Source organism: Curcuma longa, chromosome 3 (genome assembly GCF_044706935.1).
Source record: "Curcuma longa cultivar G26 ecotype Majalengka, Jawa Barat chromosome 3, ITB_CL_G26_1.1, whole genome shotgun sequence".
Taxonomy (NCBI): Eukaryota; Viridiplantae; Streptophyta; class Magnoliopsida; order Zingiberales; family Zingiberaceae; genus Curcuma; species Curcuma longa.
The window spans coordinates 6749950-6771142 of record NC_133863.1 but is presented as its reverse complement, the minus strand read 5'-3'; the positions used below and the strand labels follow the sequence as shown (position 1 = coordinate 6771142).

At 36.9% G+C, this 21193-nt stretch overlaps 5 protein-coding genes across 7 annotated transcripts; 4 read left to right on the top strand and 1 right to left on the bottom strand.

Moving 5' to 3' along the window:
* Positions 1 to 529: 529 nt before the first annotated feature.
* LOC141824377 (UDP-rhamnose/UDP-galactose transporter 2-like) lies at positions 530 to 4573 on the bottom strand. The gene is made up of 5 exons (XM_074711651.1): positions 4368 to 4573; positions 3415 to 3599; positions 3132 to 3332; positions 2125 to 2286; positions 530 to 997 (listed from the first exon to the last, which is right to left on the bottom strand). The coding sequence occupies exons 1-5, from the start codon at positions 4495 to 4497 to the stop codon at positions 641 to 643; spliced, it is 1035 nt and encodes a 344-aa protein (XP_074567752.1). The 5' UTR covers positions 4498 to 4573; the 3' UTR covers positions 530 to 640.
* An 875-nt stretch (positions 4574 to 5448) lies between these two features.
* LOC141823030 (uncharacterized) lies at positions 5449 to 6094 on the top strand. Its single transcript, XM_074710307.1, has 3 exons — positions 5449 to 5525; positions 5632 to 5833; positions 5974 to 6094. The coding sequence occupies exons 1-3, from the start codon at positions 5474 to 5476 to the stop codon at positions 6017 to 6019; spliced, it is 300 nt and encodes a 99-aa protein (XP_074566408.1). The 5' UTR covers positions 5449 to 5473; the 3' UTR covers positions 6020 to 6094.
* Positions 6095 to 6859: 765 nt separating this feature from the next.
* Positions 6860 to 11079, top strand: LOC141824912 (uncharacterized). 3 transcript variants are annotated; one of them, XM_074712259.1, is made up of 5 exons: positions 6860 to 6993; positions 7101 to 7246; positions 7329 to 7436; positions 7957 to 8031; positions 10774 to 11079. In XM_074712259.1, the coding sequence occupies exons 2-5, from the start codon at positions 7113 to 7115 to the stop codon at positions 11006 to 11008; spliced, it is 552 nt and encodes a 183-aa protein (XP_074568360.1). In that variant the 5' UTR covers positions 6860 to 6993; positions 7101 to 7112; the 3' UTR covers positions 11009 to 11079. The 3 variants fall into 3 exon arrangements, with proteins under 3 accessions (XP_074568360.1, XP_074568359.1, XP_074568358.1); XM_074712258.1 differs by having other exon boundaries at positions 6860 to 7013; positions 7104 to 7246; XM_074712257.1 differs by having other exon boundaries at positions 6860 to 7013.
* A 902-nt stretch (positions 11080 to 11981) lies between these two features.
* LOC141825181 (zinc finger protein ZAT6-like) lies at positions 11982 to 13110 on the top strand. Its single transcript, XM_074712565.1, has one exon. It carries the CDS (start codon positions 12075 to 12077, stop codon positions 13008 to 13010), a length of 936 nt encoding a protein of 311 aa, XP_074568666.1. The 5' UTR covers positions 11982 to 12074; the 3' UTR covers positions 13011 to 13110.
* A 1456-nt stretch (positions 13111 to 14566) lies between these two features.
* LOC141825049 (signal peptide peptidase 1-like) lies at positions 14567 to 20494 on the top strand. Its single transcript, XM_074712421.1, has 11 exons — positions 14567 to 15112; positions 15288 to 15403; positions 15507 to 15658; positions 15757 to 15842; positions 16487 to 16614; positions 17468 to 17518; positions 18411 to 18497; positions 18570 to 18639; positions 19530 to 19666; positions 19753 to 19830; positions 20269 to 20494. Exons 1-11 carry the CDS (start codon positions 15073 to 15075, stop codon positions 20362 to 20364), a joined length of 1041 nt encoding a protein of 346 aa, XP_074568522.1. The 5' UTR covers positions 14567 to 15072; the 3' UTR covers positions 20365 to 20494.
* The last annotated feature ends 699 nt before the right edge of the window (positions 20495 to 21193 follow it).

Here is a 21193-nt window from a genome sequence, read left to right as displayed (position 1 = left end):
CAATCCTATGTATGAATCCGATCAGTTACAAAATTATGGTTTGAAAATGTACCATCGTGTGTATCGTGAGCTGTTGAGCTTTTGATACTCGATGCGAACTCGTGACATGTTGAATGCAAAAGATCGTAAGCTAGCAAATGCTCTTTCTCTAGCTTCTATTGTCAGCGAATTTAAATTACTCCCAGCATGCGAGGCATTAATTGGACATAACACATGGAAACATTAGCATGAGCAAAATATAAACACGATATCATTTGCAGTTTTGCGAATTTAAGCTTCAGCTGTTGAGGTATAAACATATTAAGTTATTTATAACCCATTTATAAATAACTTTTTTTTTTAGGTTTATATTTTATATCTAGCGTACTATAACTTTTGCTACAAGCTTTAGCTGATGATTTTTTTTATTTTTTTAAATGTTGTATGGAATATGTTCTTTATACCATTCTCTTTAAAACGAATATCTTACACAAAAACTACAATCTACGATGTGAGAGAAGTTAATATCGAATGATAAAATAATGGCCAACATAATTCGAAACAATTTCGGAACAAATGACAAAATTAAAAATAAATGAAAAACCTGATGGAGAAAAACACATGTAGAATTGATTAGCAGAAGAAAAAACAGTAAACTGAATTAGCTCTCTGAACGAGCAAGCTCGATATCATCCTTATCGAAACCATTTTTCTTGCCCAAAAGTATTGTGTCTTCCTCTTCCGATGTGTTGTGAATCCTGATATCTGACGCCAGCGCAACTTTTTTCTCATGCTCCACTGCCCAACTGTAAAACACCATGCCAAGCACCGCAAGAAACATCCCGAGAATGTTCTTCAGGGTCAGAGCTGAGTCAAAGAGTAGCCATCCGAGAATCAACACGCATACGGTTTTCATGTGTCCTAAGACCTGGAATGACGTTGCAGAGAATCGGCCAATGCAGAGGTATTGACTGGTATTGCAGAAGACAGCCAGGATACATGAAAGAAGTATGAAAAGCTGTGGAACAGTAAAATTAAATAGGTTAACTCTGCGAGGAATTCATGGAAATTGTTCATATGTAAAGTCTAATCTAGGTTAATATCTGTAACTTTGTTCGTTCAACAAAATTTGATAAACGATATATAAGTATCTTTGCAAAACTAAAAAATAAAAAATAAATCCTTTTCCATATACTTCCATGACATGACACATTGATATCCAAAGTTGCATATATTAAGGACTTGAGGCATGACATTGGTATTAGTGGTTCATGACATAGAACCACCTCTTAGCTCACCAACAAGTTCCCACTTCCTATTGATGTTCATTCTCATGGTGTCTAATCTCAAACTACTTATAGTGCCAATAACTGTTGATTACGGTGTTAACAAATCTCTCTCAAGTATAGATGAACTTGACAAAAGCATCCTTACATAAAAAAGTGAGCATCATGCATTACGCCAACAATTGGATAAACCAATGTTTTTAGTCCATCCTTTCTATTAGAGTTGCATAAGGTTTAAAATATTTGGTTTCAAATGGGGGACGAGTCTATAGCCAAATTAGATTGGACTTGGCTAGTCAGGCCATCATCTAACAATTTATAGAATAATAATGCCTAGTTCTCCAAGTTCATTGATCCTATATGCTTAATTTATTTCTGACCTTCGTGATATGCTTCTCTTTATAGGTACACTTTGTTTGCTGACCACAAGCCACTCTTTCAGCTAATCTCGCTAATAGACAAGTTTCAGGTACATGGAATTCAAGGTGCTGAAACTGGTTAAGTATACAGTACCAGATATTTATTTATTTATTATTGTTGTCATTAAAATTACTATTTCAGCTGAACTAGCAAAGTTACCATAATGTGCTAGGAAAATAAAAAAAGTTCCAAGTCCTGGACAACCAGTTATAATTATAACATGAGCATACATTTATTTAACAGCATATGCCACTCTTATTCAACATGTGTTGGATGCTGAGTCAGATAGTCGGTTTAGACTTCATTGACCTTTTGTTGTTTCAATGCAAATTTTTCCTACTTCAGTCTGAACAATCAACACAGAATTTGAAGCTAAGGGCAACAATCGTAATTGAGCAATTTTCAGTTAAAAAAAACATGTTTTATTTTTGGAACTTACTAATGCTCCAACAGAATAATGGTACTTGAAGATCGAGTGACCATTCAGATAGTAGTCTGCAAATGGACCGAAAAGGAGAAGAGAGATAGCCTGTATTGGTGCAGTTTTGCTTAGAAGCTCAAAAGAACCAATGTCATATTTTTTCTGAAGTGACCCAATTGTCTGAAATATAAAATTTCTTTGATCAGATGGTTAGAAACAACAAAATTAGCAAATTTACAATTACATCTCAACCTAATCCATTGCTCCCTGCAATCAGCCAATCACATTCTTAAAACTATCATCAGAATTTTAGCAGAAATAAAATTAGCATGTTGCTATAGAACTTGATAGAAAACGGGGATGTTCTTGAAAATGTCCTTGAATTATTTAATATGAAACCATATCAGTGAACAGAAAATTCAATGACATTCTCGAGGTTCCTTTACATTCCAAATGTAGCATAACATAACTAGATGATATTTTTTCAACTAATGACGGAGTCTCTGTTCATCAAGTAAGAGTAATAAACCTAATCCATTGCTCCCTGCAATCAGCCAATCACATTCTTAAAACTATTATCAGAATTTTAGCAGACATAAAATTATCATGTTGCTATAGAACTTGATAGAAAACGGGGATGTTCTTGAAAATGCCCTTGAATTATTTAATATGAAACCATATCAGTGAACAGAAAATTCAATGACATTCTCGAGGTTCCTTTACATTCCAAATGTAGCATAACCTAACTAGATGATATTTTTTCAACTAATGACGGAGTCTCTCTGTTCATCAAGTAAGAGTAATAACTTATTAGCCTCTGTACATAGGAAACTAGATAATGTGAAATAAACCTTTCAAAAACAAAATGCTAAAGACTGAGATTCAAAAACCAAATGCTAAAGGCTGAGCATGTGGATATCTGTACAAATTTTCAGCCATCAGAAGACATTTTAATAGAAAAATAAATTAAACAAATGCATAGCATGGATGAGTAACTTATTTTAAAAATAAGTATAGATGCTCACAATCTGCTGCAATGATGTGCAGAATACTGCTACACAGGCACAAACTAAGCCCTTCACTTTGATCTCTACATCAGTGACTGTACAGATGCCAACACCCAATGCCACAGCTGTAACAGCCACTATCACCCTAGATGAGTACTGCTTACTATGCAAGAAAAATTCCATCAAGCATACCACTGGTATTATGCTCAACTTAGATATCTGCACATTTTGAAGTCCAAACTGAGACATATTTGTATGACAGGCTATACATAATCCCTTTTAAAGGTGCAAACAAATTTACCTGATAAAATCCAACAGAATTCAACATGAGACTAAGATTCATCCCAGTAATTGACATATTAGCAACAATGGAGAACCACAAAAGCTCCCATAAAGGGACGTGCTTGGAGGTCGATAACCCTGTTGCATTTGAAATCCAACCAACAAGGGCCGTCACAGTAAAGTGGAACCCCGTTAGAGTGGTTGCTGCAAAATTCCAGAGTAACATCAGTAAATTCAACTAGAGTTGAAGTCATAACCTGATATCACAAATGATGCACTTTTATTTGCAGCATGTAGATAATGCTGTCTTTTGTAATTTTTAAGAATAGCAATATTTACCATAATTAGTACAACACAAAGATGAATTAGAATGTTGTTAATTTATCACTATTCACTTCAAAGTATGGCGTTGTCGAAAATAAGAATCAAATATGCAAAAATTCTCAAGTCCTGCTAACTGTTTGCCCACTTTTGTTGAATAAACCTAAGACTAGCAAAGTTGGTGACGTCACAGATCTCTAGATCTGAAGCAAGTTCGAGTCACCAAAGGAACTATCAAAATCTTGATCTTACTAGCATGTTGCTCGCTTTTTAAGCCGTACTAAAACTCAAATCCTACAAAAATATGTTTAATTTTTCGGAATTTATCAAAAAATCTCAACAGTATCAAAGATCTGATCGTATATTCAACATGGAAAATCTCACAAAGAGCTCTCGATCATTAGCAGAACACTTGACGACACCTTTAATTTAAAAGACACAACGAATCGACATGACAAACCCAAATTCTGATTCTAACATAAAAGAAGCTTATAAACTCAAGACTTGTACTTAAATTTCTCCTTTGTTACAGGAACTCCATCGAGACATCAGCATTCTTCCTCTCTGAATTTTAGCATTCAAAAGAAGTACCAAATCTGACGAAGGGAAACAAGGGAAAACAATCTGGGAGGGGAATGGAAAAAGGAGTACCGAAGGAGAAAGCATAGCCACTATTAGACATGAGCTGCTTGTTGGTCATGATAAGGCCGACGGCGCTGACCACGTTCATGGCCCAAGCCCCCGCATCCGACACCATGGGCTTCTTCTTCCCCGCATCCATGGCTACTCCTCAACGGAGATGAGGAAGAGGAAGAGCGATGGAGAGAACAACCACTGTGACGAGCAACTGGCGAAGTCAAGGAGAGCACAATCTCGATCGCAACTTTGTTTACGATACGAGTCACGACAAATGATGTGATCTTCGGACTTCCGAGTCGTTCAGTGTGACTCGTTTTGTTACCGGTAACTCCGTAACTGAACTCGCATCTTGTGCGGTGGCAAAAGGAATTTTTGGCATAATTTTAAGAAAGTAATATCCTGGGATTAGCTGTGCCAACTAATGACGGGACTGCCCTACCCGTTGGCCCAAGTCGCATTGGGAGTGGACGGAGCCATGCACCGTGTCCCAAGTGAGGAAGCCAGCCGTCAATCACCGACACTGTTAGGAAAATTGTCGTTGTACCATTAATTTATTGCTAAACAGATCTTAAACTAATCACTTTTAATAAATCCATTCTTATGTTATCTGAAGAAATCTGTCTTTTTCTATAAACATTTTTAGCATTCTTATTGTCACGTCCTACTTAAATTAGGAGGTCAGTCGTTCGCCCAGCATCAATTCAAATATTTATTATTCTATGAAATAATTATAAACATCTTCATAATTTAGATATAAAAAGTATTCCCAAGTAAATATCTTCCATCAATTGACGCCTAACGCCCTTGTTCCAACGTCCTTTTCTCGCGAGCATGATTCCATAAAAGCCGTTGATTTTATTGAAGAACCCAAAGCGAAGGGCCTTGGAAATTAACAAACCCGGGACACCTTTTCCAGCTTCGCACTTGCGGAGGGTCCAGATTCTCCCATCAGCGTCCCATCAATGCATCCTGGCCGTCCGATTTAATCAGTTCTCATCGTTGGATTCGACGCACCGCCGGCGGCGTCTTCTTCCGCGACATTAAAAAAAGCGCAATCTCTTCTCTACGGAAGCACCAAGACGTTGCTCTCTTCTCTTCTCTTATCGGCGAAGAGGAGGATGAGCTACTACAACCAGCAGCCACCCCCCGTCGGCGTCCCGCCGCCACAAGGTGACGATGGCAATGAGTTGTTTGGTGGTTCGCGATACTGGGGGTGGAGAATCTGTATCCTAACGGTGTTTGTTGTTTTGACTGAATGAAACTTGGTGATATATAGGATATCCGGCGGAAGGGTACGCCGCCAATGACGCCTATCCGCCGCCTGGGCACGGCGGCTACGCCTACCCTCCTCCTCAGCAAGGCTATCCACCGGCCGGCTACCCTCCTCCGCAGGGCTACCCTCCGGCCACCTACGCCTCCGAGCCACCGCCCCAGGAGCAGAAGCAGCAAAGCAGGAGCCCTTCCTTCGTCGAGGGATGGTGAGGCAGAATCTAATTTAAAAAAATACCTTTAAAAAAGTTAATTAATTCTGCCAAAAACAATCAAAATTCAGAAATAATTATTCCTCTTCAAAATCAAACGTATTGTTTGTTCTTAATTAACTCTTTGGACATGGCAGCTTGGCGGCTCTCTGTTGCTGCTGCGTTTTGGAGGCTTGCTTTTGACATGAGCTAGGAAGAGTGTGAGCTTGGCATCTTGTTTTATCCACTTAATTCGATCTCCTTTAGTTGTTGTTTGTGTCTCTTGTGTCTTTCTTCTGCTTTTGCCGTGTTGCTCTTGATATGTTTCTGCGTGGTATTTTGTGTTGATTCAATTTGTCATCAAAAACAAATATTAGAAAATGTTTTTATTCAATTTGCATTCATTTTTATTAGTTTTATCTTTAATAAATATGGCAAACACATCATTAATGAAATTCATTAATATGATAATGTTTTTTATATAAAAATTAAAGTCTTTATTTTATTTTCTTAAATTATCATATAAAGCGTTAGTTAATTAAAAAGTTCATTCTATTTATTAACATTAATAAATTTTTAGTGAAAAATGTCTCAAAATACTCGTTATTAAAATATCTTTGTCTGATATATATTTTAAATCAAACTATAGGGAGTAATTTAAAAAATATGATAGACTTCAGGGTGCACAAATAAATTTCTTTCTTTGGAAAATTGTGCAACAAAATCTAGAAGAAATTAATCATGATATATTAAATATATCGACATACCTACAAATATGATTAATTCCTTTACAATATGTTTTAATAATTTATTAATATGATAATGTTTTTTATATAGAAATTAAAGTCTTTATTTTATTTTTTATAATTATCATGGAAAGCGTTAGTTAATTAAAAAAGTTCATTCTATTTGTCAACATTAATAAAATTTTAGTGAAAATGTCTTAAAAGACTCGTTATTAAAATATCTTCAGCATTTTAGTGAAATTAAAAGTAATTTAAAAAATATAATAAACTTCAGAACCCAAATAAACTGAAAACCCTAACCCTAGCGACGGCGGCCCGAAAACTTCCTCTTCGTCTCTAGTTTGTGCTCAGCTCCGTTCTGCTCCTCGCCGGCGACTGTTTTTCTCCGTGCCGATTTTCACCTTTCCCGATAACTACATCGCCAAGACTTTCGTGAGCTTTCTCTCTTTCAGGTTTTCTCGGGTTGCTTAATATTTTCCCTCCTCCAAAAATCATAGATACGATTTAGATACGGACCGTTAATCAGTAATCAATCGCAGAAGTTACTGAAGATGAGGAAGTTGAAATTCCATGAGAAGAAGCTTCTCAAGAAAGTTAACTTCCTTGAGTACAAACGCGAAGGCGGCCACCGAGAAGCCCTTATAACGCGCCGATACCACCTCGCAGAAAGAGATGATTACAAGAAGTGATATTCCTTTTCAATCTTTGGCAAGTAGTTACCTTTTTCACTACGGAGTTTCATAGGAATTCTATATTTTCAATTCTAGGTACTCAAGTATATGTCTGGCGGTTCAGAAGCTAGTGCATATCTTGAAGCAAATGGATCCTAGCGATCCTTTCAGAATTCAGATGACAGATGGACTGCTGGAAAAGCTGTAAGCCCATTTCGATAAACAAATAACTAGAAAATTAGGTCCATTGCAGTTTGTTGCATTTTCTATTGTGGACTTTTCTCTACTTAGCTATTCCAGAATTGATTTGAATTGCAACTGTTGCAATGCAAACCTATCACCTGCAGGCTTTTGAGCTGATAAATTAGGGTTGTGGGATATCACCAGTATGCAATGTTTACCTCTGACAGATTGCAATAACAACTGAGTTTTATTGCATTGTGCTTTTTTGTTTTTTTATGGGCTTGCAAAAGACTTCAATCAAAGCCATCAAGGGATACAACTGTCTATTCTGATGTAGTTTAATGTGCAATTATTAATATGCCATTATAAGGACCATCGTCGTCATTTGTCATTGTTCAGATCAGGGATTATTTTTGCCAGTTATTGTGCACTTTAGTATTATGTCACTTAAACCTCTGTTACATGCAATTGTTGTTTCATAAATATGTTGGTTGATTCCTCTGTCTGTTTTTATTATTTGTTTTGTTTTTTTTTCTTTCAGTTACAATATGGGTGTAATTTCAACAAAAAAGAGCCTGGAAAAGTGCCATAAACTGTCAGTAAGCTCATTCTGTAGGTAAGCTGATCTACTTTGCTATAGTCTAACTGGAAGCTTTTTACTTGATTTTCTTTGTCGAGACAAATAAAAGAAGCAACTAACAATTTACACTTGACAGTAGATGGGTTCTTTATTTATTTTCCATACACTCTATATTTGTTTAGGCTAATAGGTAAAAGAAACCACTCCCATTAGTTAAATCAATCGTTGCTGTCTCATGTTTAATTTCAAACTTCTTTAATTGGTTGATCATGATTGACAAGTTCAAAATCTCCTTTTAGTACATAATTGAATTCACCTTGTGAATTAATCTCTCTTTTTTTCTGTATTTTATCATTGTACTTCATCCAGAAATTCAAATATCAACTGCTACAATTTGACTATTGGATACAACATGCTCTAGTGTTCTTTGTTTCTCTGCATTCTTGGGGTTGTTTGTCCATGTCTAGATGTCAATTTTTGGGTAGTTTACTCAAGTCATCTTTCTGGGGGACTAGGAATTTTTATTTAAGACATACTTAAATATATATTTGGTGGTGAAATTTTTCATGAGATACTATAGAAGCCGAAAAAATTGGATTTCAAATCACCTACACAATGTAGAGGGCCATACACAGGAGTGGATCTTTGTGTGACAGGTGTAATTTCAACAATAAAAAGTTTTGCTAAAGTTTTATATTATGTCGGTGGTGATCACTTCTTACGCTACAAAAATTTTGATGAAGCTTTACAAATGAGCTGTTTTTAAACTTAAAAGAATTAATTTTAATTACATTTTAATTTAATTTTTCTCCAATTGTTTATTGTTCTTTGCTTGGCTGTGAGGTCTAACAATTATATGGTCTGTACTTGTCTAAGGAAGTTAATTGGTAGAAACCATTTATGCTGTTGATTGAGCATTTTTTCCTCAAGTTTTTGCTGCTTACATTGGACATCACTATCCCAAAAATCATATTCAAATTCTCTAGATGTGCATTCTCCTTGAGTTAACCTTGTCAGTCTTCCATTTCCATTGCAGTAGAATATATATCTTCAAGGGAAACAGAGTTCAGAGTTCCAAGCAGTATAGATATTAGATATACAGGGCTAATTGTTAAATTCTAAGATAGCTATTATTGTAAGGAATGGTTGTATCCTTTCGTTGCAAGAAGTTATTAAGTTAATATGGCAACATTTAGGTCAAGGATTTGAAGAGCTTATTGAGGCTGTATGCAGTAGAATAACTATATAGGCACATGCAGACATGATGCACATATGTGATCATCATTAAGAACTTAACATTAGTTGTATTTATAAAATTATAATTTGAATGTTGTTGCAGGATTTCTCAGAATCAGAAGACCATAAATAGTTTACACTCATCACACAAACCGATTAGTAAAATTAAGGAACCAAAGTCCTTGCACTTACTGATGTGTAAAACACAGTGTTCATCTCACACTAAAATAAACTTGTCTTCCTAAGGAACCAAAGTCCTTGCACTTACTGATGTATAAAACACAGTGTTCATCTCACACTAAAATAAACTTGTCTTCCTAAATATATACACAATTTATTCTACTAGCTAGATCTTACATGAGGAATTAAGTTATATATCATCGTCTTTTGGAAGCAAGGAGCCCATAGAAGTCAATCATCACACAGGTAATTGAGAGAATCCTTAATAAAAGAAACACCTCTTAGAACTTACTGTCCTCTTTCTGCACAGTCGCTGTGTTTCAAACAGCTATGAAACTCACTATTTTGACCCCAACCAGCTTACCAGCATAGAGAAACACTTTTATACATCAATGCCAAAATCTGGCATTTATGATTACAACATCAAGAAAAACAAAGCATCACAGCAATTTACTCCCTGAAACTATGACATTGTCACCTCTCTTTGATGGTGGGAACACCCAAAGGGAAGAGTAAGAATCCTACCTAAAGATAGAAGGTTGACAGAACTCAATTCACTGTCAGAAATGCAATCAAAACGCCTTGAAACCAGATGAATAAGATATTTAGGACAAGAATTCATTGAAGAGAGATAGGACAACCAATGAAGTTTCATGATTTTCATTGATTGTCAAGATCAAATGGCAGCATCGCCATGTTAGTTTTCCACTACATTTTATTTACTTCAGGCGTGTGTTTTTTTAATCAATTTAAATAGATGAATATTTTTCCAGTCCTTTGATTAAGTAAGTTGCTCTTTCCAACCCTAGGTGAATTAGGTGAGCTTTTGAGTTTATTGACTGTGTTGTTAGGGAGAAGGGGAAGAAGGACAAGGTAAAAGAAACACACATGATCACAGGTGCATCTCTTGTTCCTTCCATTCCATTCATCTCTCTCCTATTGATTCATCCAAGTAAACAAGCCATGCCACCAGAGAATATATATATATATATATATATATATCATATTTTTGGGGCAATCAGTTTGTAATTCGAAATATTGATCTCACTAAGTCGGATCACAACATAAGTTGAAGTTGACTGACTATTAATTTACCACAGTCTCATGCTAATTGGACTTGTGAGTCCCAACTCATATGATCAGTCTGAAGCTTTTGAAAGGAAATGAGCTTTGAGAATTCATGGTGACAGTGTTGATCATCTGCTGCTCTTCTCGGTGCCTCATTAGATTAAACTACAGCTTAATGCACAGCCTTTCAAATCTTCTCTTACCAAGCACATCCATTCACACCAACTTTGATCGCATAGTAGATGGAGTTGATATGATCTTTGAATAAGTTAAACTTTGTTCCATTTTTTGCAGGAGAAGACTGGCTTCTGTTTTGGTATACCTCAAGTTTGCTGAGCATCTAAGGGAAGCTGTGACGTATATTGAGCAAGGCCATGTCCGAGTGGGACCAGATGTGGTAACAGACCCAGCCTATTTGGTGACAAAGAACATGGAGGATTTTGTGACTTGGGTGGACTCGTCTAAGATTAGGAAGAAAGTGATGGAATACAATGAGAAATTAGACGATTACGATCTCCTGAATGCCTAAGTTATTTTCAAGTTGCTGATGTCAATTTGAAACAGCTTATGAGGTTAATCAGATTGCAGAACTTATCAGTATCAATTAGTCAACTAGCTCAATGAGCTTCGTTCCCTTGTTTAGTCAAAATGTATTACTTGCTCCCTAATTTCATTTTTGTGACAATGGGTTTTGGTATCCGACCCATTATTCATACTACATGAGACAAAGCCGAACTAAGGACAATTATCATGGCCACGTTTACTCCAAATTACACCCAGGGGCTATCAAAACTCAATCAATTTTTGTCAAATTCATTCATGTAGTATTCCTAATTAGCGCAACGCTCAAATGTAGCTATGGGATAGTGGATTTAGTCTTTTATTTTTTCATATTTAGTCTCAATATCCATAAATAAAATACAATAAAAATAAACAATTTTATTATTTATTTTCCAATGTTAGTTTGTCTTAAATTCACTTCATTCCGCTCACCTCATGTCATCCTCTACATGAAAATCGACAATTATAGAAATAATCCACTGTATTTTTGTTTATATTTCTAAAATTTTAATTTTACTATATTTTTCTTAATATTGGTTTTTGGAAAATATTAAAAAAAAAGCTATTTTCAATAATATTAAAATGTTAACAAATTAATGGATGTGTTTTATTTATTCATTTTCCTTTTTATTTATTTATTTTTTTAAAAAATAAAAAGTAGCGATCATATCCCACCGTATTGTGACGCATACCTCGACATACCTTGGCTGCTATTTCATATTGAACACATGGCCCACGATATAGACTAATAACACATGAAGTAAGAAAGATACCAACGAAGCGTTCCATTTCTCATATTTCTTATAACACTTGCTCTTCCTCGCCGTCTCAGCTTCCAAACTTTGACGCCACTCCAGTCTCACACACCCGCAACCCTCTTTCCTCTCTCTATATATACGTCTCTCCAGGTTTCACCTTCTTCTTCGTTCTCTTTTCTTCGATCTCCTTGCTTGCTTCAAGCCTCCAACAATACTCGCAAACTCCTCAAGATTCCCTCATTAATCTCATCGAGAGATTGAGCGGTGACTCCGATCATGGCCGTGGATGCGATGGTTCCTTCAGACGATGGCGGCGAGACGCCGACGCCCACACAGCAACCGTCACCTCCTCCGCCGCCGCAAGCCTACCAGTTGGAGTCGTGGGCCAAGGGGAAGCGGTCCAAGCGCCCCCGCGCCTCCAACTCCCCCTCCTCATCCGACGAGTCGATCACCGAACGCCACGCACGCTCCGATGAGGAGCACCTCGCCCTTTGTCTTTTGATGCTCTCCCGCGGCGTCCGGGGATCTACTCTCGGCCCGGTGTCCCAGTTGCAGCTGGGCAACACCGCTCGACGAGATCTCGCGGTGACCCCGCCGGCGAGGACTCCTCAATCCTACGAGTGCTCCGTGTGCGGCAAGGCGTTCCCATCTTACCAGGCGCTCGGCGGCCACAAGACCCGCCACCGCAAGCCCGTGGCCCCGACAGCGGAGGTGGCTTCCACATCGGCCATCGGGGCCGTAGGAGGAGCGGGAGGAGGGAGGGCGCACTCGTGCGCGGTGTGCCACAAATCGTTCCCCACAGGGCAGGCGCTGGGCGGCCACATGAGGTGCCACTACGAGGGCGTGATAAATGGCAACGCCGCCGCGAGCGGGGCCTCGAAGGCAGCATCCTCCTCCGACGCGGCCAGCTCCGGTAGGAACCTGACGCTGGATCTGAATCTGCTGTCTCTGGCGACGTCGAGGGCTGTGGGTGGAGGGCGGATCAGGCCGAAGAAGAAGGGGAAAGAGGAGGAGGAGGTGCTCAGCCCGCTGGCGTTGACAGCAAAGAAACCACGGCCGTTGACTCCGTCCGAAGGCGGCGTGGTTAATCTGCAGAAAGAAGAGGAGTCGTTGAGCCCACTGGCGTTGACGATGATGCCTTCCCTATTGACGGCAAAAGACGGCGACGTCGAATCGCCGTCGCCGACCCTAAATTGGTTCAGTTTCATCTAGCTAATTTGCCATCTTTGGTTGTTTAAAACAAATTCAAGGATCGTTAGAATTACGATCTGTAATTGTTCTTTATTTGTTAATCTCCCATTCATTTTTTCACTTGAACACGATGCCTTTGATTCTTTACGGATGAAGATGACGAATATAAGAATTGAAGCATGATAAAAATTCGTGGCGTGCGAAAGCGGAAATTGGAGGAGTGGAGTGGTTGGGTTAGGTTGGGTTTGGAAGGAAGGAAGGAAGGAAGAAAGGGAGAGTTAGAGAGAAGCGAAGGCAGCAGGCCAGGCAGGCAGGCAGGCCAGGCAGGCAGGATTAGAATCGCAAAGTAGTGGGGAAATTAATGGCGTGGCGGAGTGGGAAGTTGCGGTTGCCGTAATCGTGGAATCAAACCTTCTTATGGAATTCAACGTCGAACGTTTTGTTTCCTCAAAACAGTGGGCTACTCACTAAAGCAAGATCAATTAGAATCCTATTTGACCTCTAAAACGTGGATGGCTTCGATTCGGATAAGAATATACTTTTTTTATGATAAAGAAAGAAGGTATCGGCCAGTTAATCTACGTGATTAGAGTTTCTTGGACGGCAAAAATTGGAACATGGATCTCAACAGTGCAGAGCGGTGGGTGTCTTTAATCGTGATGAGATTTTTGACTAAATTTTTAAGGAAGTTGCTGAGCCGAACGAACGTGCTTACATGGCGTGCTAGAGGCTTAACAATGGACGTGTCAGCGTTCCCAGATAGGCAGATTCCTCCGAGTTTGTTAGATTAGCGAGCAAATCCATGCGGCTTTGGGTGGGATTTGGGCGCGGCCAGGTGTTGAATTGCTGAAACCGCTGCCCGTGTGCGTTTTGGGAAAAGTAACGTCGCAGGTCGACACCTTCAACGTCACGGAGGGGAAGAGGGGAAGAGGGGAAGAGGTGAGAGGAATCGGAAGTACTCGATCTAGGGTTTCCTTTACAGGGCGAATCCTCGAGATCCTGGCCCCCGATTTGGGGCCTTCACTCCCTCCGTCCTAGGAAGCAATGGTAGCGTCTCTTTGCTTCGTGGTCATCGATGGCTTCCCTTCCTCCCTCCCGTCTGATCTCCAAAATTTGTTCTTTTTTTCTCGTGTTTTAGTGCTATAGTAGACGCCATCGAATTACATTCGGATCTACGACATCGTAGTTACTGCTAGTTTGTTAGCAGAGATCGGAGGTAATTACGCTGGGTCCGACGGCACCATTGTTTTTTGGAGAAACTTGGAGGATGTGCCTTGGGCAACAGCTTCATATTTTGGGAGTAACTTGGGGGGTTGTGCCCTTCGCTTCTTTGGCGTTTTGGTAGTACTTGTTGAATTCTATATTGTTCCTGCTTTCTAGTGGTTTTTGCTGGTTCATTCTGTTAATGCGCCAAGTGAAAATGCAAGAGACAGAAACAAAAAGCTTGCAAACTTGATTCACCGAATAGAATAGAGAAGCTGAGCCTATAAATAGGCCTTTTACAGTAGAAGATTTCAACCTTATCTCCTATTTAATAGGATCTAAAAATTAAGCGATAAACTAAAATTAGGATAAGTTATGACGTTAATCGATAAACTAAAACTACAACTTCTGATAAGATAAACCTTTTATATTTTATCACATTCTGCTTCTTTCTTGAATGCGGTGATTTAATAATTTGACCGAGCCGCACATGAAGAGTTCAATGAGTATGGTTGACCTTCATATCTGTTTATGTTTCTAGGGAATAGGTTTAGATCTCTTGTCTTGTTGCTCAAGTTATTTTCTTTATCAGCGTGGAAAATTTAAAGTTCTTAAATTTCATTGATGTCGTATTGGTTATGCTACAAATTGTCAGCGGGTGTTTGATTTGTATGCGAAACAAGCGTTCATTTTTTATGATTATATTTTGCTTTTCCCTTTGCAGGCCTTAAAATTTGGGAGGAAGACACCCTAATCCACTGCTATATTTATTGCTGAAATCTTGAAATTTGAAGTTTACAAGGACTTCTCTTCCTTCCAAGCTTGTATTCGATCAACTGTACTTGTAATTCTGACTTGCCACTGAGCTTGAATTGATAAAATGAGAACACATGAAAGAGTTGTGAACTTTGCTCTTTTAGGTATGTTGCCTTTGGTTTTGCTCTTTTCTCTGTAACTTGGCATATCGAAAGTTTTACTCTCCTGTGAATTTTATTTGGAAACTTTCTTTAGTTATGGTATATCGATCTTCTAGAATGTGTTGATTTATTCATTGCCCTTCAGCTATATATTTATATTTTAAAATTTTCATTACAGGTTTGACTTTAGCGCCACTTTTTGTGAAGGTAAATCCCAATATCAATGTAACTTTGACAGCATGTCTAACTGTCTATGTTGGTTGCTATCGGTCAGTCAAGCCAACACCACCTTCAGTGAGTACTCTGTCTTCTTTTAGTGCCTGTATATAACTTGCTTGTAGTGTTTGTTGGATTAAATTAGTAACTGTATCAATATTAAAACATGAAATATCTGCAGGAGACAATATCAAATGAATGTGCCATGTGGATTCCTTTGGTTAGAAGTGCAATGCTGTTATCACAGTTTCTTCTTTTCAAGTTCTTCTCCAAAGATCTAGTTAATGCAGTATTGACATGCTACTTCTTTGTTCTTGGGATTGTGGATCTCTCGTATGTAACTGCCATTTCCTTTGAGATGAGATCACTCAATGATATTTACTATTATAATAGCTAAGAGCACCTCAATCGTTGCTAAAACTGGTATGCAGGGCAACATTATTACCAGCACTCAAACATTTTCTCCCGAAACAATGGAATGATAACTTCATCATTTGGTGTGCTCCATATTTCCATTGTACTCTCTCTCTCTCTCTCTCTCTAGCTATTATCTTTGGTTCGATATCATGCCAAATTAGTGTATGTGTAATGTTGATTAGCTTGATATAGCTTGAGACTTTAAAAATTGTTTTATATTTTAAATGAAAAGTTCAGTACTAAAAGTCTATGTCGATAAGTATGATTGGTTGTTCACTTTTCTATATCTTGCCCTTATCCAACAACAATCATACTTTTGGAGTTCTTTGTTGGTTAATTCCATTTAGTGCTACATACTCTTTAAGTTATTAAAATTCGTGAGCTTTTATTCATTAGCTGCCATTGCACAATCCATCTTTCAAGTTCTCAAATTTTGAACTATGAAATTGAATTTTCTGGATGTATTAATTCATGCTTATTCTGCAAAACAAGAAAACTATGCTGTTGATCGTACACTACATGTAGAAATCCAAAGTCATGGTATCATCCATCTCTCATGTCATTATGACCAACATATTTCTCGTCTTGTGTACATTTTAGACTTTTGTACTGCAACCAGATTGCAATGACTTGTGTTTAAAGAATTTAGGGATGCTATTCTTTTCCTTGAAGCATATATCTGGATTGCCTTGTGGCCTATGGCAATTTTTCTCCTAATTGTTTATTCAATATTCCTGGTTGCAGCTGCTTCTCTGGAATTCACCAGATCTCAAGTTGTTGCATCAATACCTGGAACTTTCTTCTGTGTCTGGTATGCTCTCAAAAAACATTGGCTCGCAAACAATATATTGGGAATTGCATTCTGCATTCAGGTTAGTTCTTTTCCTAAAACAAAAAAAAATTTGATTCTTTTGTTGACTTCTATTGTTACATGTGCTCTGTAGTGTACTGATGTGTTATTGGCTTTCTTGCCATTTTTTAATGTATTCTTTGTAACTGCTTTATTTTACATAATACTTACGCTATTGTTGTTTCCTTTTGATATTATATCTTGTACTTCTTATATTTTACATAATACTTGTGGTTTGATTGTGAAAAGACTTGTCTCTCCACATATAAACCTAGATACAACTACAATATTTTTTTCTGGTTATTGCTTTTATTAATTTCACACTTTTCAGCGCTATCAACATAAGATATAGTATGAAGCAATTACATAAATATTATTAGGCTTGGACCACACAAATAATTATATTCTTATTTTTTTATTCGAGTAGGTTCATCTTTGCTTCCCTTCACTTTTTATACTTGTCTCCTAGATGGAAGAACTATTGATGTGCCCATTCTCAGAAACATTAATATTGTATAGGAGTTTATACTTTTTATTTTGGAATTATGTAACAGAATTGCTTACCTCATTTTGTTTCTACTTTGAATTTTCTGTCTCTGAGATAATGCTTATCAGTTTTTAGTATGGGAAAAAGCTACAATATATATTCAAACAGAGTTTACCACAAACATGTTGACAGAACATCTTAATAGATTTGTTAGTAACAATTTAGCATGTTACTCATCCATTTCTTCTGTTGCAAACATTTAGAGATTTTTTTTTTTTACTGGATAAATGAGTATATGTATGTCAAAATAAGATTTTCAACATGCTAATTTTTCATGTTTTCTTTCACCACTTCCCCTGAATGTGTTCTACCTCCTCCTTTTTCTCAGGGGATTGAGATGTTACCATTGGGATCATTTAAAACTGGTGCCATTCTTTTGGTAAGAGATGAGAAAATTTATTCTTTCCCCAGCATTTGTGTTAAAATACATGTTCTTTTCCTCCCACTGAAGTATGTCCTTTGAACTGACTTTATCCTGCACTATTTTGAGAGGGTAAATAGCGAACTAACTTAATTCCTGATGTATTTAACTTTGTCTCAGAATAACTGCATACTCCAAATAATAGCTAATGTATACAGCACCGCCTTCACATCCATTCTAACTTGTAGCCGATGCTCAAATATTGGGAGATAACAATGAAAAGCAGAAAAATGCTAAAGATATGTGTGGACGCTTTGAGGCAATTCCCTTAAAATTAGATCTAATAGTATTTTACATGATTTTCATTTACATAAGTTCAGTAGAGTCAAAAATTGCCATGCTATTTGTTCACAGCAATGTGAGTTTCATATCTTTCATCGCCTGGATCTTGTAGATTTTTGACATAATATATTTCTTGTTTTTCTGGGTACCAAACCCATACATCTTGTTTAGGAAAAAGTTTATAACAAAGAAGATATTATAATTTATTCATGGAAGGTTACTTGCCTTGGTACACTCCATGATATAAGAGGATCACCAAGCCTGTTGTCTTTTAATAACTTGGTGGGAAAATTCCTCAAAATGCTGAGATACTATGCTTACAGCCAAAGCACAGCACAGAAATGACACTAACTATGGTCTTCAACATGTCTTGATTCTGTTGCTTCATCTTATTTAGTATTGTCATTATGTTGTTCTTATATGCTTTCTATCTGTTTACTGATCTGCAGCTAGTAAAATGGAGGAAATGGCTATTTTCTATGCCATGCGGATAATACAAACCCCCAAATCTTTAGATTCTTGTTTTCCACCAGCTAATTTGTTATTGGCTTTCATCTCTTATGTTAAGGTTGAACTATTCTTTTATGATATCTTTTGGGTGTTCTTCACGCCAGTGATGGTTAGTGTTGCAAAATCTTTTGATGCTCCCATCAAGGTCAGTTAATTGTGGTAGTTGATTGTTGATTTTCTATCATTCATACACTTACTTCCTATGTGCTACCAACAGCTGCTATTTCCAACTGCTGATGCAGCAAGACCATTTTCCATGCTTGGCCTCGGAGATATTGTTTTTCCTGGTAAATATCTAATTCTAAAGCTGAAATCATGTTTTTGTATTTTATTAACCCAAATTTGGAGTAAGGTGAAAGCACATATAATTTTGAAGGTGCTTTTTGCTATAATTATCGTGAAGCTATTAGAATGGAACTTAGTGTTAACTTTACTAGGAGAAACTTGGTGTCATCGCCACTACTGACTAACAGGCTACTATCGACAATTCCTAGTAGGGTTATATACAAAAGGTTCATGGACAAGTTTGTTAGTAGACTCGTTAAGTGCTTGTTTGATTGTTTTTTTAAACAGTCTTTTAACTTTTGACAGATGGAGCTTCATTAACGAAAGTTCTTGAATCAGGAACAAAGTTCTTGAATCATTAACTTTTGTGGATAAGTTCGTTGTTTAGGTATTTAGAACAACCTAGAATATACCTTTCCAATTTTCAAATGCCCAATCACTCATTTTGTACACATATATACCCTGATTTAATGAATCATCAACTGTAAGGACTCTTTCGAAATTAATTTGACGACCCAAATTTGTTGTTTTGGAGAAAGGGGTTTGTGGAACTAAGAAGTGTTATAATGGACTGATCAGGCAGGCAAGGACATGTCACGGGTTGTCATGGGCCGACAGGGACATCGATAAGGGGTGCCCAGTCCCAGCCTGCTGGGTATATTGTTTAATAATATTCTAGAGAAATGAAAAATGTCTGATTTAGTTCCTTTTTTTCTCCCAAATTTTTCTGATCTTCAATTTGCTTCACAAGGCTTTAGTATAGTTTTCTTTATGTTTCTTTTTCTTTTGCAAAAGGTGGATCCGCCACCTTAGCGGCCCCACACGGTCGGCCTCACAACCATCTGTGATTTATGTTTCTTTTTCACACCTTGGAATGTTTGCTTCTGATTAGGGATTTTCATTGCCTTGGCATTGCGCTATGATGTTTCAAGAGGAAAGCAAATACGATACTTTAATAGTGCCTTTTTAGGTTATACTATTGGTTTGGTCCTTGCCATCATAGTCATGAACTGGTTCCAAGCTGCACAGGTGAATGTCTGAAGCTGTATTTTACTATGATCTGTTCAGTGTGTTTTCTCTAAGCTCATGCGTACCACTTGTTTTGCCATATGCAGCCTGCTTTGCTGTATATAGTTCCGGGAGTTATTGGATTTTTAGCAGCTCATTGCCTATGGAATGGGGAAGTAAAATCGGTTGGTTCTAGATCTCTTTTCTTTTGTAACGTGAACTTTCATGTCGCCAATTTTAGAGCACTTATGCTATTAACTCCTACAAATAGGTAAGTGAATTCAAAAATGGAAAAAAGCTCAATGGCTTTCCTATTCTTTTGGAGGATTATGTAAGGTTTAATATATATAATTCAGCTAATTGGTGTAGGAATAATTGATGCATCAAGAATCCACATTTCCTTAAACAAAAAGTTGATTTAATCAATTTGTTTTGGGTATCTTTGTAATATTTATGAAGGTCATAGCTGTGTGGTGACATTTTCTTGGTTTTGGTCTCTTAACTAATGAGATGAAGCGTTAGTTTCATAATCTGTTGATGCAGGTAGTATTATTGTGTTTGATTGTTGGGTTGAGAATTTGATCCCTCATCCTCGATGACCTAGTTTCTCTTAATATTTTCAGTTGCTGGAGTACGATGAATCACAATCATCGACCGAGAAGAGCAGTAGCAATTCAGCAGAAGATGAAGTTACTAACGCTGACAAGAAAGTGGATTAGGTGTTGATTTTGTTGCCATAAGTCAGATATTTTGTATTTTTTTTTTTAAAAAAAGAACATTTGCTAGCTCTTGTTCTTAGTAGGTTGAGAATGATTATAGATTATGAAAATCAAATCCTATGCATATCGATTATATTAGTCTTTTAGATTGGTAAAGCAATATGTATAATTCATCAGGGCGGTTTGATTGATTCTCGAGTTGGGAAGTACTCCACTAGATTGGTATAACTTGTAAAACATTATAATAGATCAATTAAAATCTATTGATAGATCTATTTAAAGTCGATGTTATTTATAATAATTATTGAAACCTTTTATCAACTGACGACTTCAATGAAAAATAAATGAATCTGAAACAAAAGGCAGAAGTTTGGAGCTAAGTTATAATCAATCAATTCAAACTCATTAACTTTTTCTTTTAATAATCAAGTGCTAAAAATAGGAATTTGTAAGGAACAAATCGATGTTGTATTTCCCTTTCCCTCCCTCAAGCAGGGGTGAGCAAAAATTCAGTTAAACCGAATAAATCGATCAAACCGAACTGAATTTTTAATTCGGTTCGGTTATTTCGGAAATTCGGTTATTTTTTTTTTTTAAAAATCGGTTAATTCGGTTCGGTTTCGGTTTTAAATTTTCTTATTCGGTTAAATCGAATTAACCGAATTAATTAAATTAAAAAATAATTTATAAATTTTAAGTAAATAAATTTATAAATTTATAATTTATTAGTAAAATTTTTATAATATTTAAAAAAAATTCGGTTAATTCGGTCGAAAATCGAATTAATCGATAAAATATCGGTTTAGTTTGTTCGGTTTTTATTGAGAAA

Coding starts and splice junctions, on each gene's coding strand:
- LOC141824377 (XM_074711651.1), bottom strand. CDS start 4,497: ATGGATGCGGGGAAGAAGAAGCCCATGGTGTCGGATGCGGGGGCTTGG. Junction 3,333..3,414: donor ATTCTGTTGGATTTTATCAG/GTAAATTTGTTT, acceptor CAAAATGTGCAG/ATATCTAAGTTGAGCATAAT. Junction 998..2,124: donor ATTATTCTGTTGGAGCATTA/GTAAGTTCCAAA, acceptor ACTGTTCCACAG/CTTTTCATACTTCTTTCATG.
- LOC141823030 (XM_074710307.1), top strand. CDS start 5,474: ATGAGCTACTACAACCAGCAGCCACCCCCCGTCGGCGTCCCGCCGCCA. Junction 5,526..5,631: donor CGGCGTCCCGCCGCCACAAG/GTGACGATGGCA, acceptor GGTGATATATAG/GATATCCGGCGGAAGGGTAC. Junction 5,834..5,973: donor CCTTCCTTCGTCGAGGGATG/GTGAGGCAGAAT, acceptor TGGACATGGCAG/CTTGGCGGCTCTCTGTTGCT.
- LOC141824912 (XM_074712259.1), top strand. CDS start 7,113: ATGAGGAAGTTGAAATTCCATGAGAAGAAGCTTCTCAAGAAAGTTAAC. Junction 7,437..7,956: donor GATGGACTGCTGGAAAAGCT/GTAAGCCCATTT, acceptor TTTTTCTTTCAG/TTACAATATGGGTGTAATTT. Junction 8,032..10,773: donor TCAGTAAGCTCATTCTGTAG/GTAAGCTGATCT, acceptor CATTTTTTGCAG/GAGAAGACTGGCTTCTGTTT.
- LOC141825181 (XM_074712565.1), top strand. CDS start 12,075: ATGGCCGTGGATGCGATGGTTCCTTCAGACGATGGCGGCGAGACGCCG.
- LOC141825049 (XM_074712421.1), top strand. CDS start 15,073: ATGAGAACACATGAAAGAGTTGTGAACTTTGCTCTTTTAG. Junction 18,498..18,569: donor CTTTTGATGCTCCCATCAAG/GTCAGTTAATTG, acceptor TGCTACCAACAG/CTGCTATTTCCAACTGCTGA. Junction 19,667..19,752: donor ACTGGTTCCAAGCTGCACAG/GTGAATGTCTGA, acceptor TGCCATATGCAG/CCTGCTTTGCTGTATATAGT.